Source organism: Pygocentrus nattereri, chromosome 15 (assembly GCF_015220715.1).
Source record: "Pygocentrus nattereri isolate fPygNat1 chromosome 15, fPygNat1.pri, whole genome shotgun sequence".
Classification (NCBI taxonomy): domain Eukaryota; kingdom Metazoa; phylum Chordata; class Actinopteri; order Characiformes; family Serrasalmidae; genus Pygocentrus; species Pygocentrus nattereri.
In genome coordinates, this window is record NC_051225.1 from 13,631,905 (window position 1) to 13,648,410 (window position 16,506).

Sequence of the window (16,506 nt, forward strand, 5' to 3'; positions counted from 1 at the left end):
CAATCATGGATGTGAGAAGGCTTTTGCTCTCCAAGCAGAGTTCCATCATGTGCTTGTGTTGTAATTCTTATTGACGGATAACAGCATGTCAGACGATTCATTTTTCTACTGTTCTGTAGAGCACGGAAGCGGATTCCTTCCCCAGGTTGGGTACGGAGGTGAGAGTTGTGTGACTGGCATTGTGAGCTATCTTCAACTGCATCTGGAAAGGGGGGAAGAGGGAAGTGTAAGGAGATTACAAGAGGCAGCAGGGAGCTGGAGGACCTGGATGAGCAAGGCAAAACTGTGAAGTTTGTCCCAAACACTAGCGCTTCCTGTGACTTGCCTTGTGGGACTATCTCAGTATCTCCCCCTGCTATGCTAAATGAATTAGCAAGGCTAATTACTCTTGTTAACATCTGCAGCTAGCATGCTGTTATGAGAACTATGGTAGAGATTATGTGCTGCTGGAGATGGATGCGTTACTGTCCATGGTTCAGTGGGAAAAAACATTCTAAATGGGTGAAACAGAGTTGTGCCTCAAGGCAAGCAGGCCACTAATGTGGGGGGAATCAGCTGAACTTCTTGCGAGCCCTGAGTGCTAACGCATTAGTGCTGGGCTGCTGTGAAGAATGCTTGTTGCAGACCAGATCAGAATGATATTCCACATCCCCTTAAATGGAGTCTTTCATTCTAATCATGTCTCATCAGCTGGCGAGAGCGATGGCATTGCTGAGAGATTTGAAGCTCGCTATAAATTTTTCTGAAACCTCTGGTAATAGCATGCAGAATACTAATAGTACTCCAGGCTGTCATTAGGCTGTTGAAAGACAAGCTCTGATTCGGTAGAACTTCTGCTCACTTCCATCTGATAGCTGTGGGTCTGCGGCTCCCGAGCGTGATCCACGGCTGCGGCTGTGCCGCCCCCCCCGCTGTGCAAGGCATCATGCTGCTCTATCCTCTGCCTTTCCCCATTCTGGGCTGAGAGCAGAAGCCTGCTGAGTGATTAGCTGTGTGCCCTTGCTGCCCGCTGTGCCTCCATGTCGTCTCCTCTGTCCCTCATGGCTCCGTTCATCCCTGTGCGGTCCCTGCTGCCCACCACCACTCACTGCACCAATGACACATGTACCTAGAGAACAGCAGTGTGCCGTGCTAGTCCTGTTGGTAATGTGAATGTGTAAAGTAACTGACCAAACATGCTCCTCACTCAGATGTGCTCTTCTTGGACCAACTGTTGCATGGTTGGACACACTTTACAGAACACTAGCAAAAAACACATTAATCTAGGGTGATCATATGTCCTGTTTTTCCACAATAAGCCCTCTTTTATAGACCTAAAAACACGTCTGGCCAGAGGTTTCTAAGTTGTCGACCAGAGGTGTCCAAAGTCCAGCCCCGGGGCAAAGGTGATCTGTGGTCAGATTTTAATTGGCCTGTGCCCTGTCAGCCAGTGTGTTGCAGTTTTTTCTTTCATCTGTCAGTGGTAGCAGTAAACTTACAGAGTGTTGCACCATGTTGGATTAACAAAGTTGCCTAAAGGGTAAGAGCAAATTAATTTACTTTACTGGCAAAAAGCACCAAGTGAACAGTGAGAACGAACAAATTTGGCGAGATGGGAATCAGAATACGTTTTCATTGAGAGCCAAAGTAATTTCTTGTGCCTCATGCATCATGTAATCAATTTATTAACAAAATACATTATGAAACATTACAATAAATATTCAGAGGACAAGACAGCAGAGACACTGAAGCTGTAGCTCAAATCCAACCTCCTCTTGCAGCAGCAACTTCTTATTAAGCAAATTTATTAAGTTATTATTGCAAAACCATGGCTATTTCTCTTCTCCATTTATCCTAATGCTGTTGTTGCATTCATTTGACACATAAATAATATTAATAAATAAAAGCCACATAAATATGAATACACTGAATAGGTTAGTGCTCTGAAATTTGATTTGTTATAAGCTCTTACCAATCTGAATTTATCTCTAAATGATTTTGTATGTTGTTCTGAAAATGTCACAGTGCATCCAACAATAAAGGCAGCTTTGCGCAACTTTTATGTACTGATAGAAACACAGAAATATGTTTTACTGATGGTCAACACTGATGTACATGACCTGTAAAATCCTCTGGTGCATGTGTGGTTTTAAAGGGGTCACCCCAAAATTTCTACTATGTCCTTGGCTTCGTGGGGGGGGGGGGGGGGGGGGGGGTCTATGCCTTTAAAAGGAGAGTTATTTCACTTTTGGCAATAAGTAACTGGCCCCCATCCAGTCTGGACCCCTTTGTAAAAAGGCTGAAAATGTCTGGGATTTGGCTTTCCCTTCATGTCTGCCATGTGCCGCCCTCCTGCCTCCTATAGTTTTTTTTGAAAGCTAGATTGCTCACTCTAAACCAACTAAACAAGAAAACACAGTGCAAACTCTGCTTTTGTCAAAATATGAAAATTAGGAGTCTGTTTAATTTCAAACGCTATTAAAAGGTGAATGAATTTTTGGCAAAACGTACCCTGCCTTGCAAAAGTTATTCCAGAAGAAGGTATTTTTGAGTGGAACATGGACGGGTCAGGTGTATAATTATAACAGAGAGCAGCCAGGGTTAATAACAGTTTGTACTGAGAACGGGTGATACCACTGTTTTTCTTTTTGATCTGATATTGAATAATACGAAGGCTAACAACTTCATTTTGCGCATATCAGTAAAAAAAAAAAAAAAAAAAAAATATATATATATATATGTGTGTTTCATTGTCTTTGCAGTAACACTAAAGGGAATTCCACCAATGTTTCAAAGTTTCTGCATATTCACTAAGTCACTAATATGTGAACACCACCACTCAGAGTGGTTTGATGTGAAATGGCTCTTTGCCTTAACTCAGATTTCTTTACAGTGTTGATAGAAACCAGGGCTTGTGATGTTTACAGCATAAATGTAGCCATTTTATTTATTTTCCAAAACTAATAGGGAATCTACATGTCATTTGGGTTTTTATGTGTAATGTTAAGTAATGGTTACATAATAATAAATAATAAAAAAACATTTTTTTTCTTTAAACCAATGTATCATGAATTAAGTGGCATATTCATAAACATTTCATCTGAGGAAGCTTTTAGAGGCATTCAATTCTTTACCTATCTGATTCCTATAACCAACACCAACATCAAGCCAATGTGAATGAGTTTGTTTATGCCTTAACCTTTTACTTATGAAGAGATTTAGAAAAAAATGGAATTCCCATTTAACACTTTAATTATTTAAATTAAAACACTTAAATTTAATGCAACACACAATTTCACAACTCTCATTTAACATATTAATGTTACTATCAAGAAAGACAGCATACCCAGGTGATTAAAGGCTTGAGTCCTACCTTATTCTACCTTCTGCAGCACAAAGTTTACATTTCCGGGGCGAAGGGTTGAAGACCAAGGTTTTCTTCACCTTGGTTAATTACTAAGACCTGCTAGTAAGGAATTAATTTGTAGGAACTAGCAGAGCTCCACTAAGTTCTCACCAACAGGAGAAACAGTGGAGCAGGTTAAAGCTGTTTACAAGGATTGTTTTTTGTGTTTTTGCATGCAGCTGTGTAAACGTTTCTATGGTGATGACAATGGCCAAAAATTTGTGATGACCTAAGCAAAGCAAAGCCAAGTCAAGTCAAGTCAAGTCAAAGTTTATTTATACAATGCTTTTTACAACAGGTGTTGTCACAAAGCAGCTTTACAGAAAAATCCAAGTCCAAGCCCCCATGAGTGGTAAGGAACAACTCTAAGAGCAAGAAAAACTAAGAGCAAGAGGAAGAAACCTTGAGAGAAACCAAGACTCCAAAGGGGAGCCTGTCCTCCTCTGGTCAACACTGGATAGCAAAGAGCATTAGTATAAAATATTATACTAGAAAACGGGGGGAAAACAGGCAGAGCAGTGGTTAGTTAGATAGTCTGAAGCTCAATGTCCAGAAACCAGTCCAGGAGGCCTGCGAGCAGTGGGCACCCAATCAAGGCAGAAGAAGCAACAGAAGCAACAGCATCAGACGTACAGGATGGGAAGTTATTCAACTTGGCAAAGAAAGTAAAACACAGAGAGTCAGTTCTGTAACGAGTGACTGATCACAGATTACAGTATAAACAGTATTAAATGTTGTCAGGCTCAACCTCAGGTGAAAAAAAGTCAGCAGGACGCAAGAATTTAGCGCCTTTGTGAATGACGACCTGATGTGTTCTGATATTTTCTTTGGCATTGAAGAACATTTTTAATACTTAAAATCTGATGGAGCTCTGGCTTCCAAGTAGTACACCCTAGGCCCCCCAGGCCCCCCATACCTACATCCCTGGCCTGCATGTGCTTATTCATCGACCTACTATTGTAAAGTTGTGTCTCTTAAGAAATTATGAATATTTCCAGACATTTTGGGTGTTAGGTGATTGTAATAATCTACTATTATGTCTATCGTTATATGTCTTGATAACTCATGTTTCTATTCTATGCATTTTGTGCTACAGTCTTTTTTTTTTACTTTCCTTTTAACATCGAACAACAGTCAGTTTCATTAAAACAAATATGACATTTTATTACTAGTTAAAGAAAACAATTCTTGTAAATATTTTATATCTTGAGTATTGATAGTTCAATATTGATCCACCCCTCTGTAGTTCAGTCAACCATGAACACTTCTTAAAAATCTGAACATTTTCTGCTTCTTTATTTATTACAGTGACAAAAGATTCTCAGCTTTGGGCTTCGGTGCAAGAATTCCACCCAATTATGAGGTAAGAGTGTCTCTCCCTTTATTTGGCTTTGTCTCCGGTCTTTTGATTTAGCATTTGCTCCCAATGTTCTTTTCATTCCTCTGACTTTGACGAAGTGCTTTTCTACTGGAATTTGATTTGTGTGAGAGGCCATATCTTCTATCTCTGTATTTACCTATAGATGGAGTGGAGTCTACACATATACAGACCTGATTTTCATGCCATGGCCTCCCTCATTCACCAGACCTCCCTCTGTCAAATAACAAATGGAGTGCGTTTCTATTCACGGCTTCTTCCTCCCTTGATATTCCAACCCAGTTGGGCAAAAAAAGGCTGAAAAAAGCCAGAGGGAGTTAAAATAATGGCTGGATGCATAGGCCACTCCTGTTGTTGACCGTGCGAGGTTGCGGGACTTCATTTTCCACAAGCACATTTGTTTAGCCAGATTGGACCTTGAGTATGGAGGGCAGGCATTCATTTTAACTGGCACCAGGGGAAAGCGTGTGAAGAGGGTTATGCCTTGGCTACAGCACATTTCTACCCAATCAGGAGTGGATAAAGTAGAAAATAAATGAATAAAACAGAACAAAATAAAAAAAACAATAGAAATACAGTCAATTTGACCCATACATCACACCACGTTTTGCTGTTGTTGCGACTTCTAATAGAGATGCTGAGAGCAGGAATGTAATTTTATATCACCATAAGGCCTTTTTTCTTGCATGGGGTTGCAGAAAGTCATGTTTTTAAGCATTCAGACGAACCGAACAAGCGCTGCATTGTGTGTGTGTTTTTTTTGCCTGCTGCTGTTTTCCGAGCCTTTCTGTTAACTGAAACTATGACCTTCAAATCTGCAGTGGAAAATTATGTCTCTTTGAAACTTCCAGTAGCTCTGGTGCTGAAAGAGGTTGACTTTATGACTGAATGTAATGCATTCATCTGCACTGCTCTTTGGAGTTCAACCACGTTTTCTCTCCCCATTTAGGTGTCGCATGACTTTGCCATCAATTTTAATCCAGATGATGATGAATGTGAAGGTAAGAGGCTTTATCAGTCATCTCTGTCAGAGACAAATTCACATGAACACACAGCCTTACCTGGTGTATCATAAATGATTAACGGCCATATCCTACAATTTTTTACCACCCATGAGATCCACTTATAAGGTTAGTGTGCTTTTATGAACTAAAAACTATGCTAATTAAATTTTTCCTGATCATTTTCCAATCTCTATCATTTAGAATTCAACAAGCTGTTGTTATTAGTGCGGATTTGAAAAAAATGAGCCTCGTTTTCATTGAAGGCTGTGTATTGAGCCTCGTTCAAATAGCAGTCTGGGATGAAAAACCCCTTATAGCTTTTCACTGAAAGTGGTAGTATTGAAGTACGGTGTTCCTATCTTGGTATTGTCTCGGTCTCGGGATATGGTGGACTCAGAAACTGCTTGAGGCCAGCCGAGTGCAATGCCTATGGCTGAGGTAATTAAACTGGACTTTTTTCTTTCATTACTGAATATCAAAACCTTGATCTACCCCCTCAAACAGAATGAAACAGTCTTTTCTCTACATGCTTAAATAAAATCTGTGTGTGTGTGTGTGTATGTATATGTATCAATATAGTGTATATATACACCGGTCAGGCATAACACTATGACCACCTCCTTGTTTCTACAGTCATTGTGCAGTGCAGCAGCACTGCTGTGTCTGATCCACTCATATCAGCGCAACACACACTAACACACCACCATCAGGTCAGTGTTACTGCAGTGCTGAGAAAGATCCACCACCCAGATAGTACCTGCTCTGTGAGGGTCCATGGGGGTCCTGACCACTGAAGAACAGAGTAAAGGGGGCTAACAAAGTATCAGAGAAACAGATGGACTACAGTCTGTAACTGTAGAACTACAAAGTGCACCTATATAGTAAGGTGTATATATATATATATATATATATATATATACCTTACTATATATATGGACTCGGGACTGAAAGAAATGTTTAACAATGTTTACATATTACATCAATATGTAAACATTTGAAAAAAATGTCCCTTTAAGGTTTGGGCTGGTGGGAGGGGCTACAGTTATTACACAATAGGTTTGTTATGAATTATTGTAAGGATTACATATTTTTTGCCACATTTCTGGTTTTTGCACCAAATTATTTTCATATACACAGTGGCCAGAGATGAGAACATCTCCGCAAAGCAGCACTGACCTCCTTTTCCTTGCTCTTTTGAAGCCCAAGAATGCTGGGGGAAATGAGTGAGGGGCGTGGAGAATCCTAGGCTTCCTCCATTCCTTTCACAATTCTGCATAGAAGGGAGAGTTCCAAGTCTATCTTTTTCTTTAAAGCTGATCCCAAAATCTGCTGGTTTAGCCATGTTGCCAGTGTTACAGAAGCTCCAGTACATCTTTCAGAAAGCAGTGGACTTCCACAGCACAAATGATACCTGTCTCTCTCACTCTCTCTCCCTCTCTTTCTGTCAATCTCTCTGTCTCTCTCTCTCTAATCAGAAATTCAGGGGGTGGTAGAAGCTTACCAGAACTGCCTGCCCAAGATTCAGCTCTATGGCCCCACTAATGTGGCCCCCATTATCAACAGAATAGCCAAGCAGGCAGCTGGGAAGGAGCCCATCAAAGACGCCTCGGTGAGTGTGTCCTCCTTAGTGGCACATATTTCACCATGCTGCAATTTCAATTTTAGAAGCTCGCCAATGTTTTCAGTTTTCACCTTTTCAAATACAGTTCAATGACAAAGTGATTGCATATAAGTGTTTGCATATAAATCGCTTCGCTTCAGGGAACAACTTTTGTAATTATGCAATGCAAAAATTAATTTGGGATTCCATTAAATCATCTTATATTTTAAGACGCTACATGCTTTAAAGTCAACAGTGTGGCCTCAGGCTTTTTATAAAAACCCAAATTGTACCCATGGCCCATGACAGGCTCTGTTTTCAAGCATTTTGTCCTTGCAGTGATCTTCATTCATTATTCAATCTTCAGGATCACCCCCCTCACCATAAGTGATCAGATTTCAGTGCATGAGCTCCAACTGTGAAGAATTCAAACTGCAGACTTTGCATGTTCATTCCCGGCTGGATCCCCCAGGGATATTTAGGCCAGTAATCTATCCAGCACCTCTACTTTTAGCCCATTGACTGGCAGCTTGCTGTGCTTGTAGCCTGTGGTTGAATTGTAAAAACAGTCAAGGAGATTGAAGGGTTCAAAAGGACAGGGGCAGTGGGGAGTGTTATGAGCTGTAGCAGTATTTACTTTTTAACCTCTTTGGACAGGAAAAATAGACTTTTCAGATATTATTCATCTTACGACCTGCACAATTTATTGCTAGTGTTCGCATCTTTAAATCTGTGGACTGAACAGCAGTAGGTGCTGCACCAAACACTACACTACATTACCAATGAACAATGCACAGTTCTACATAATCACCTCCACATTTGACATTCGTACATCTAAGGCAACGTGGTGTGTAAATCTTAAATATGGAATATGAAATTAAAATGTGGAGAAAACAGCAACACAAAGGCACACGATGCTTTACAGGAAGGATGGATTTTCTCACTTTTTTTGGACACAAGGGAACTACATTGTCCTGCAACCTCGGCAAGTCAAGCCCTGCTCCTGCTGAGGGCTGTACAATGTACAGAGAAATCATACGTAAGCGAAAATACTTTCAGTTAAAAGTATCAAAGTTTGGAGTTAACATAAACTTGAAGTCAAAACATACTAAGGAACATACATACATGTAAACTATACTATACTAATGTAACAGTATATAAAAGTGAGTGGAAAGTAAATGTTTTTAAAAATAAATGCTGTGCAGTGACTAGTCAGTGGTACCAGTCTTTGCACACAAGACAAATTAACATAGTTGTGGACAGTTTCATTTGGTTGGATGAAGGACTGAAATATTAATTGCTTTTATATTAAAATCGCAGTTTAAGAAAGTGCAATTTTCAAAAAGCGAGATCTGCAGTTTTTTTAAATCGTAGCCTATATTATATAACATATTGTCTTAGTTTTAAGAGGGAAATTTAACACAGTAACACAGAGTTGTGTATTGCCTGTAGAGCTAGACCAATCAGAGGCAACCAAACCACAACACAAGCACAACTTACTGGCTTTCTGGCTCACTACATTAAGGTGTCAAGCCTTTAAGCCAGAGAAAGTGGGTATTCAGGTCTGAAGCTTAATGTATAGAAAATAACCATAATTTAAATTGCAAATCGTTCAGCCCTAGTTGGATGTTTTAATAATGTGCAGTATTGACTAGCAAGTCAAAAAGAGGAAACTCTCTTTGTCTGATATATTTAATGAGGACTTTGAGGCTCTGAGCTAAACCATAAGGAGGAATAAGTGCAAGTATTTTATTTCAATGATACTCAAGTACAAATATTCCTAAATAATACTGAGGTAATACTTTAGTATATTAACAAAGTACAACTACTCAAGTATTTTCCACCCCCCACTTGTACCCAGAGTAATAAGGCCCTTTTACTCTCCTAGCGATATCACATCCTGCTGATTCTCACGGACGGGGTAGTGACTGACATGGCGGACACACGAGAGGCCATCGTGAGGGCGTCTTACCAGCCTCTGTCCATCATCATTGTGGGGGTGGGCAATGCCGACTTTACCGACATGCAAATCCTGGATGGAGATGATGGGGTCCTGCGTTCCCCCAAAGGAGAACCTGTCCTGAGGGACATTGTGCAGTTTGTACCCTTCAGAGACTTCAAAACGGTGAGTCCATATCCACAGTCCTCACTTGATCCCAGCACTCACTGGAGATGGACGCAAATTGCAGCCCTTCTGTAGTTTTGTCGCATGAGCCCTCCAAGCGTGTCCTCCGATGCGCTTCTGAAACAGCTTTACCCTCAAGTGGGGCCGCGTCGAATCAGGCAGGCAGCCAGAGAGGCAGAAAGAGCCATGCCAGTGCTACAGATGGGCCGAAAAGGCTCATGGAACTCCACAGCTTTTTTCCAGAAGAAGCTATTTTACCCTCTCTGTTGTGCGCAGCAAAAAAATCCATTCATTCCTGAGTTGTGAGAATGTAGACTGCTTAAATGCTTCCCAACCATTATGCTGCTTCTCATTATACACTTGTCGCTTGTCTGCTCTTTTTGGCTCTCGTCCAGACAAATTTAAATCATCCCTATTTTGTTTGTTTTACTAACACAATTTGCTCTGCATTTGCTTGGTCTGTGTTTTTCCCTAATGCTGATATTAATGCTTTGTGCACTCGTCGTGACTCGTTTTCTTGAAACAGCTTTTGAGTCTGCATCTTTTCAGTCAAATTCACATCACAAACTTTTTGTTTGTTGTGCTAAAACAACATTTACTAAAACAACAGCTTTGGATTTGCTTGCTTTATCCATCCACTCACAGCAGACTCAAATCAAGCCATGATATTGAACTCGAGCAATAAAAGCTAAATTTATTATTCAAACACACAGTTTGTAGACCAGTTAAGTGTCAGTTGATTCATTTGGAGAGAATGACATTTTGCTCTTCACACATGTTTATTAAGCTAGGTCAGAGAATTTCATGGTCATGGTGACAAATATTTTCTCAATTTTGACCAAAAGCTTTTACAACTCCACCCTCCTAACCTCCATCAAATCTGCTCCTTTAGTCCTGTCAGTCTCCTTTTTTCTCTGCCCATCGTCCTGTGTTTAGTAATAAATTAACTTTATTACACTCAGATTTACAAGAACTCAATGAAATAATGATCAAATAATTTATTTATTATTTGTTTTACCTGGTAAAATCTTATCTGACAGGCCTTTGATGGATAAGCTGCCTCTTAATTCCTATCTACAGCCTGAGGAACTGAGGGATATAAAACTGTTATGGTGACCTTTTCACACAAAACTGATGCCAGCTTTTTGTTTGAATTTTCCATCATAAATGCTGCAGCAGTTACATTCTCACAGTGGGAAAATTCAAACAAGAATCTGGTGATTAGAAAGCCACTTTCAGCCTCTTTTTCACTGACACTGACAAAACTTAATAACAATATATGGCAAATACTGGTACCATACCAAGTTCCTCCCTTTAGACCTTCACTTGAGTAAAAGTACAAAAGTATTTGCCTTCAAATGTATCAAAAGTAAAAATACTAAAAGATTAATTACGGCTCTAATGTCCTGTTATCATTTTTATAAGAAGACTGGCTTCATGAACTCATTTTAGGTGAAAATCCTCCAATGTCTCTCTTGGTAAACCAGGCTTTTAATAGAATGTCATTAATTAGTGACGCTGATGTTTATTAAAATGATCATAAGCACAAAACACTGAAAGTAAACAGTTTCCATCAGGTGGAACCGAGTGGCTCTGAAATCAAGTAATATAAGTAATAAATATAAGTAATGCTACGTTAGTCAATCTCTGGTAGTACAACAGAGGCAGCACTGCATTACTGCATCAGCAACAGCGCCTTCTCCAGGTCATGCACTGCTATTGCAGTATATTGTGACTAAGAATAAACTATAGATAATTTGGACAAGTAATGTATGTTTACTTGGGGGGGCTAAATAACATTAAGGGTGGGATTGGATCTACTTATCAGAGGCTTCTGGATATTTCAAAGGTTCCACTTTTCACTCAAATTGTTATGCTGATTATATACCTTTTAATTAAAAACTTTTCAACAAATTAGAACTGAATGCAAAATAGAAGCACTGTTACTAGTGGTTTCAGACGTTTGGACCCCACTGTATATTCCTATGCATTCATTTGCTTGTAATTCATGGCAAAAATCTCTGTAATATCTGCTTTGGTGGATTATTAACTTTGAATGTAAAAATATTTTGAAAAAATATATTTATTTATATATTTATAAACTTAATTTTTTTTCAGGCTTCTCCTGCTGCCCTGGCAAAGTGCGTTCTTGCAGAGGTGCCCAAACAGGTAGTGGAGTACTTCAGTCACAAGGTCATTCCGCCCATGTGTCCTGTGTTGGATTCTACTCCAAACTCCATCGCCAACACCCCAGATTAACAATTCCATCCTGAGCCCTGACCTCCATTGGGACCCTGCGCACCCCCCACTACTGGACCAATGAAAGCATGGTCAGGGGAGGGCCACCACGGAGGAAAACCACCACCAACACCACAAAAAAACACTATATTGTTGTGCCGATTGCCATTTTCCCCTGTTCGTAAATAAGGTGTTTATACAGACTGAAAGGACAGGTTTGAAGGCTGAATTTTTGTCCTGGGTCTGGCGTTGTGCCTGCTTGAGCCTTTTCCCCTCCGCCTGCTGTACAGAGCCATTGCATGAGGACATTTAGGCCAGTAATCTGCACATGCCTCGCACCAGAGTCCTAGACCTCTGACTGCCGCTGGCTCTCTACAACTGCTCCGCAAAGGCCATCTCTGCATTTTTTTTTAAAATCCTATGCCTTTCAGGACTCTTTCAGGCTTCGCCCCGCCCGCCCTGCTGTGCTCATCTTCTTCTCTGGCCCTTTTTTTTATTTACCTCTGAGCTCCAGGCTTTTTGCTGGCCTTTCATCATCCTGCTTTTGGCAGCTACTTAAAGGATTTTGTGTGAAGAGAATGGATGGTCATTACCCAAACTTACCTGAGAACACATGAAGCAAAATCGTCTTAAGAGAATCCGTAATGTGTAGATGTGTCTCACAGATAATAGCATGCTCATTAGTTCTGAAAACATCCAATCTGCCTGCACTGGACTGGCATATTTTGTAAATCTGAAACAAGCAGATTCCTTTCTACACTTCACATTGTGTTTGTGTTCAGGTTGAAGTTCTAGACGTCTCACAGGAGCATCCCTGACGCTTTACCAAACCAAACAGTCTGTGTGGAAACCTTTCTCTACAAATAAACCCTTCTCTCGCATTTAGCCTCGAACAGCATAGACTTCAGATCCTTATGAAAATATATAATCAAGCCCAGTGTATTGTTATTCTGTCTGAAGTCTGAACTGTGTAACTTAGTTGATTGTTTCAGTTGCTGGCTAATGTACTCTATGCATCATAATAAGTGACCTCAAAGAGGTGGCGGGTGTGGGGGGCACTGCCAAATCCTATCATTCCTTACAGAGATATGCAGGCACACAGGCAACTATTTCAAACACATGAAGAAAACTGGCAGGTGGTGTTAATTATAATATGTTTGTTTTTCAAGGAATTTTACATGGTGGTGAAATTTTCTGTATACCACCACAATTCCAATAACACTGGGAATTCAAGCTCAACCTAAATTGGAATAGATGTCTAAAATTTAGTTAAACTTTAGAACATTTTCACTTTAAATGTCTACTATTACACTATTACATATACACATACTTATGTGCTATTAAGGGAATATTCCAGTATTTTGCTTTAGCACCAGCCTATTAACTTCTTCTCTAAATGTGTTGTATGTTAATGTCTTTTACTGAGTGTAGGGAAATTTTGAAATGAATGTCCCTGTATACTAAAGGGACGGAAAATAGAGATTATTTTGAAAAATTGCTGGTTTATTCTTCTCTTGGCATACATTCAGTTAGAAATGACTCAGATACAGCCTGATTGTAAAAGAACTCTATAGCAGGAACGCCAGAATGCCTCGTCAGCCATTAGGTACAATAGCTAGCTGCTTAGCAGAAAGATGTGATCTGATAAAGACAGGTGATTCAAAAAGATTAATCTGATTTCAAAATTATTTATTTCACTGGTAAATTATTACAGAATGTCAGGTGTCGCTGCACTCACGGCTCTTTCAGTGCGATTTCGGAGATCACCCAGTGCTGTGGAACCAGCCACAAACGCTCTGAGCTGCTGGAGCTTCACTGCACATGAAAATCACACTGCACATTTATGACGGATTCACTCTTATTGAAGCGGAGAATGCAGAACCCTTTCTGCTCAGAGGTCTCCTCTCCTCTCAGATGGAAGGGAGCCATCTTCCACTGACAGTCAGGCACTCTATGACTCCCTCTTTCATTTGGATTGTGATTGGTTCCTAGACGCCTCACAGTTGTGAAAATATGACTCTTTGAATTTAGACTAATCTTTTTGAATCACCCTGTACATCTGGAATCTGCCACAAACATGGTTTCAAAATTTCTCTAGGCTTATGAACAACTGGAGTACAATAGATAACACAAGCAAAATAAGCTAGCTAGCAAAACTCTGTTGTTAGCTAACAGAACTGATTTTCTTTTGCAAAAGGTTGTTTATTTTTACTGCATGTAATATGTTTTCCGCTCACATGACACACATCTACATGTTCTTTTGAAGTTTATTGATGGAACTTTTCAGTCATGCTAAGATTTTAGACTTTAGCCCAGATTTCTTATGGTTGTCCCCAGATGTTCTTTTTATGAAATCACCACTGGCTCTGCAAGACTAGCTGCTTCGATTTCCAACCTGATGGAACTGTGATGCAAGCAGTTTTGTTTGAAAAATGGCAGTGACACATATCAGCTAATGCAGCTAAGAATGAGATTTAGCTGGATATATGAAAGGAACCGCACTGTCTTTTCAAAGGCTTGAAATAAAGTTTCATTTGTGTTTAAGGCGATATTACGGTACAGTAGAACAATGCAAAGGAAATGCATGGCTCAATTTAAAGAAAATCATATATACAAACCCAGGATTTGAATGCATTCAGTAACAGAAAAGCTAATCAAGTCCTTGTTCATAGGAACCAGCCGAGCAGTGTGTCTGACAATCACATGATTGAGGTTTACCAGTAAATGAGCCCAGAGCAGCCCTGGTATTGGTAATCATGTTGGAGACACATCTCATGGTGTGACAGCATGTTAGGAGTAAAAATATGTATGAATCCTGCTTGGTAGAATTTGCTGTGAAGAAAATTAATCAGAGTAATTTTTGGATTTTATTAGACAATTACCCACCTTGCCTAAGCTTTATTGTAGAGCATAATCATACAGTATTCATGCTACATGATGATTATCATCCAAGCCTGGTGTTCCAGATGGCACCACCGTCATATCTTTAGAAAACAGACTTTGCTTCTAAACATGCAGCATAAAGCGGTAAAATGCTTTATGGATGGGCCTCAGCCTTGCCTGGAGCTGCCTTAAACTTGCTCTTCGAATGATGCAATGCCATGTATTTCATCCGTACAGCACCAACAGCGGCATGTCACTCGAAGCCATCCTGCTCCACATATGACCGCAAATGAGCATAAACTCTAGTTTACCCCTCGGTCCCCCACAGCGCTCCACGCTGCTTTGAAGAGCAGCGTGTTCATGTCCATCTGGCAGGAGAGATAGATTTATAACAGCACATATGCGATCAGATGAATGTAGATGGCAGAAAGGCTTTGATCTCTACATGAAGGCTTAGTTCTTATTAAGACAATGGGTCTGGAAATATTGCTGTTGCTGGCTGGATTTCTTCCTTCAAATAAAGTGCAATGAGGGTTCTGCTGTGCTGGACGTTCCAACTGCATCTTTGAATTCAATTGCAGTGAATTGCAGAGTAAAGGGGAGTTATGGAATAACAGAACAGCAGGGTTATTCAAAAGGATTCATTTGATTTCAAAATGATTTATTTCACATGTAAATCATTACAGAACAATGCAGTAAACTGTAAATGAATTAAATGAGACGTTTATTATGTGATTTTATAAGTTCTCAATATGAACCTCCTCCAGCTATACGGACAATATCAGCACCATAGTCAAACTCATCCCATACTCGATTGTGCATGTTGGGTGTCGCTGCACTCACAGCTCTTTCAGTGCGATTTCAGAGATCATCCAGTGGAACCAACGATGAATGCTCTGAGCTGTTGGAGCTTCACTGCCCACGAAAATTACACTGCACAGTTATGACAACCTTTATTGAAGTGGAGAACGCAGAACGCTTTCTGTTTAGGGGTCTCATCTCCTCTCAGACTGAAGGGAGCCATCTTCAGGTGACAGTCAGAGACTCTATGACCCCCTCTTTCAATTGGTATGTGATTGGTTCCTAGACACCTCACGGTTGTAAAAATATGGTGCTTTGAAATCAGAGGAATCTTTTTGAATCACCCTATACATCTCGAGATAATGTAAAGACTGCGACAAACATGGTTTCAAAATTTCTCTAGGCCATGTTCTTTTGAACGTCTGGAGTACAATAGATAACACAAGAAAAATAGGCTTGCTAGCGAAACTCTTTTGTCAGCTAACAGAACTGTTTTTCTTTTGCAAAAAGCAATGTTTATTTTTACTGCATCTTTTGAAGTGAATGGTGGAGTAAAGTGGAGTTATGGAATAACTGAAATTTGAATGGAAGTACCATGTTTGCAACCCCTCCTCTTTCCAATCCCCATCACCACCCCAACTCCTCCCTCGACCACAGTTAAGGGGCATCTGTCTTTCTAGATCTAGACAGAATTTCAGCCCAAATTCTCAGCCCAAGCATGTCTTCCCTCATACTGTGAGCGTACGTTGAAGGCACAGTCTGAACTCGCAAATTTTTTTTACGAGAACAGCTGGTCGTTTATTTGTTTACCTCTGTTTAGTTCTTTGTACATTTATGCATTATATGCTGGGCTGCATGGCCACTGTATTGTAATTACTTTGTGTCACTATTTGCCACTGCAATGTTTTTCCCGAGGCAGTGGCCCTCATACTCATAAATAATCTTATACACATCTACACATACTGACTGAGTTAAGGCGGGGGGGGGGGGCTGTACGAGCATGACTTTCCTTTTAATATCTCTCCAGAATCTGGATCAGGAGTGGGGCCTCCAGACCTCACCCTCAGGTCTCTGCATACCAGTTTGCGGAGC

At 40.2% G+C, this 16,506-nt stretch overlaps 1 protein-coding gene across 2 annotated transcripts in view; it reads left to right on the forward strand.

Moving 5' to 3' along the window:
* The window catches only part of cpne7 (copine VII), a 75,772-nt gene extending 60,242 nt beyond the window's left edge, over positions 1 to 15,530 (forward strand). For both annotated transcript variants that reach the window (XM_017707304.2, XM_037545426.1), the window contains exons 12-16: positions 4,694 to 4,748; positions 5,713 to 5,764; positions 7,243 to 7,376; positions 9,256 to 9,492; positions 11,611 to 15,530. In XM_017707304.2, the coding sequence (XP_017562793.1) occupies positions 4,694 to 4,748; positions 5,713 to 5,764; positions 7,243 to 7,376; positions 9,256 to 9,492; positions 11,611 to 11,751 (619 nt within the window). In that variant the 3' untranslated portion in view covers positions 11,752 to 15,530. The remainder of the gene's footprint in view (positions 1 to 4,693; positions 4,749 to 5,712; positions 5,765 to 7,242; positions 7,377 to 9,255; positions 9,493 to 11,610) is intronic.
* The last annotated feature ends 976 nt before the right edge of the window (positions 15,531 to 16,506 follow it).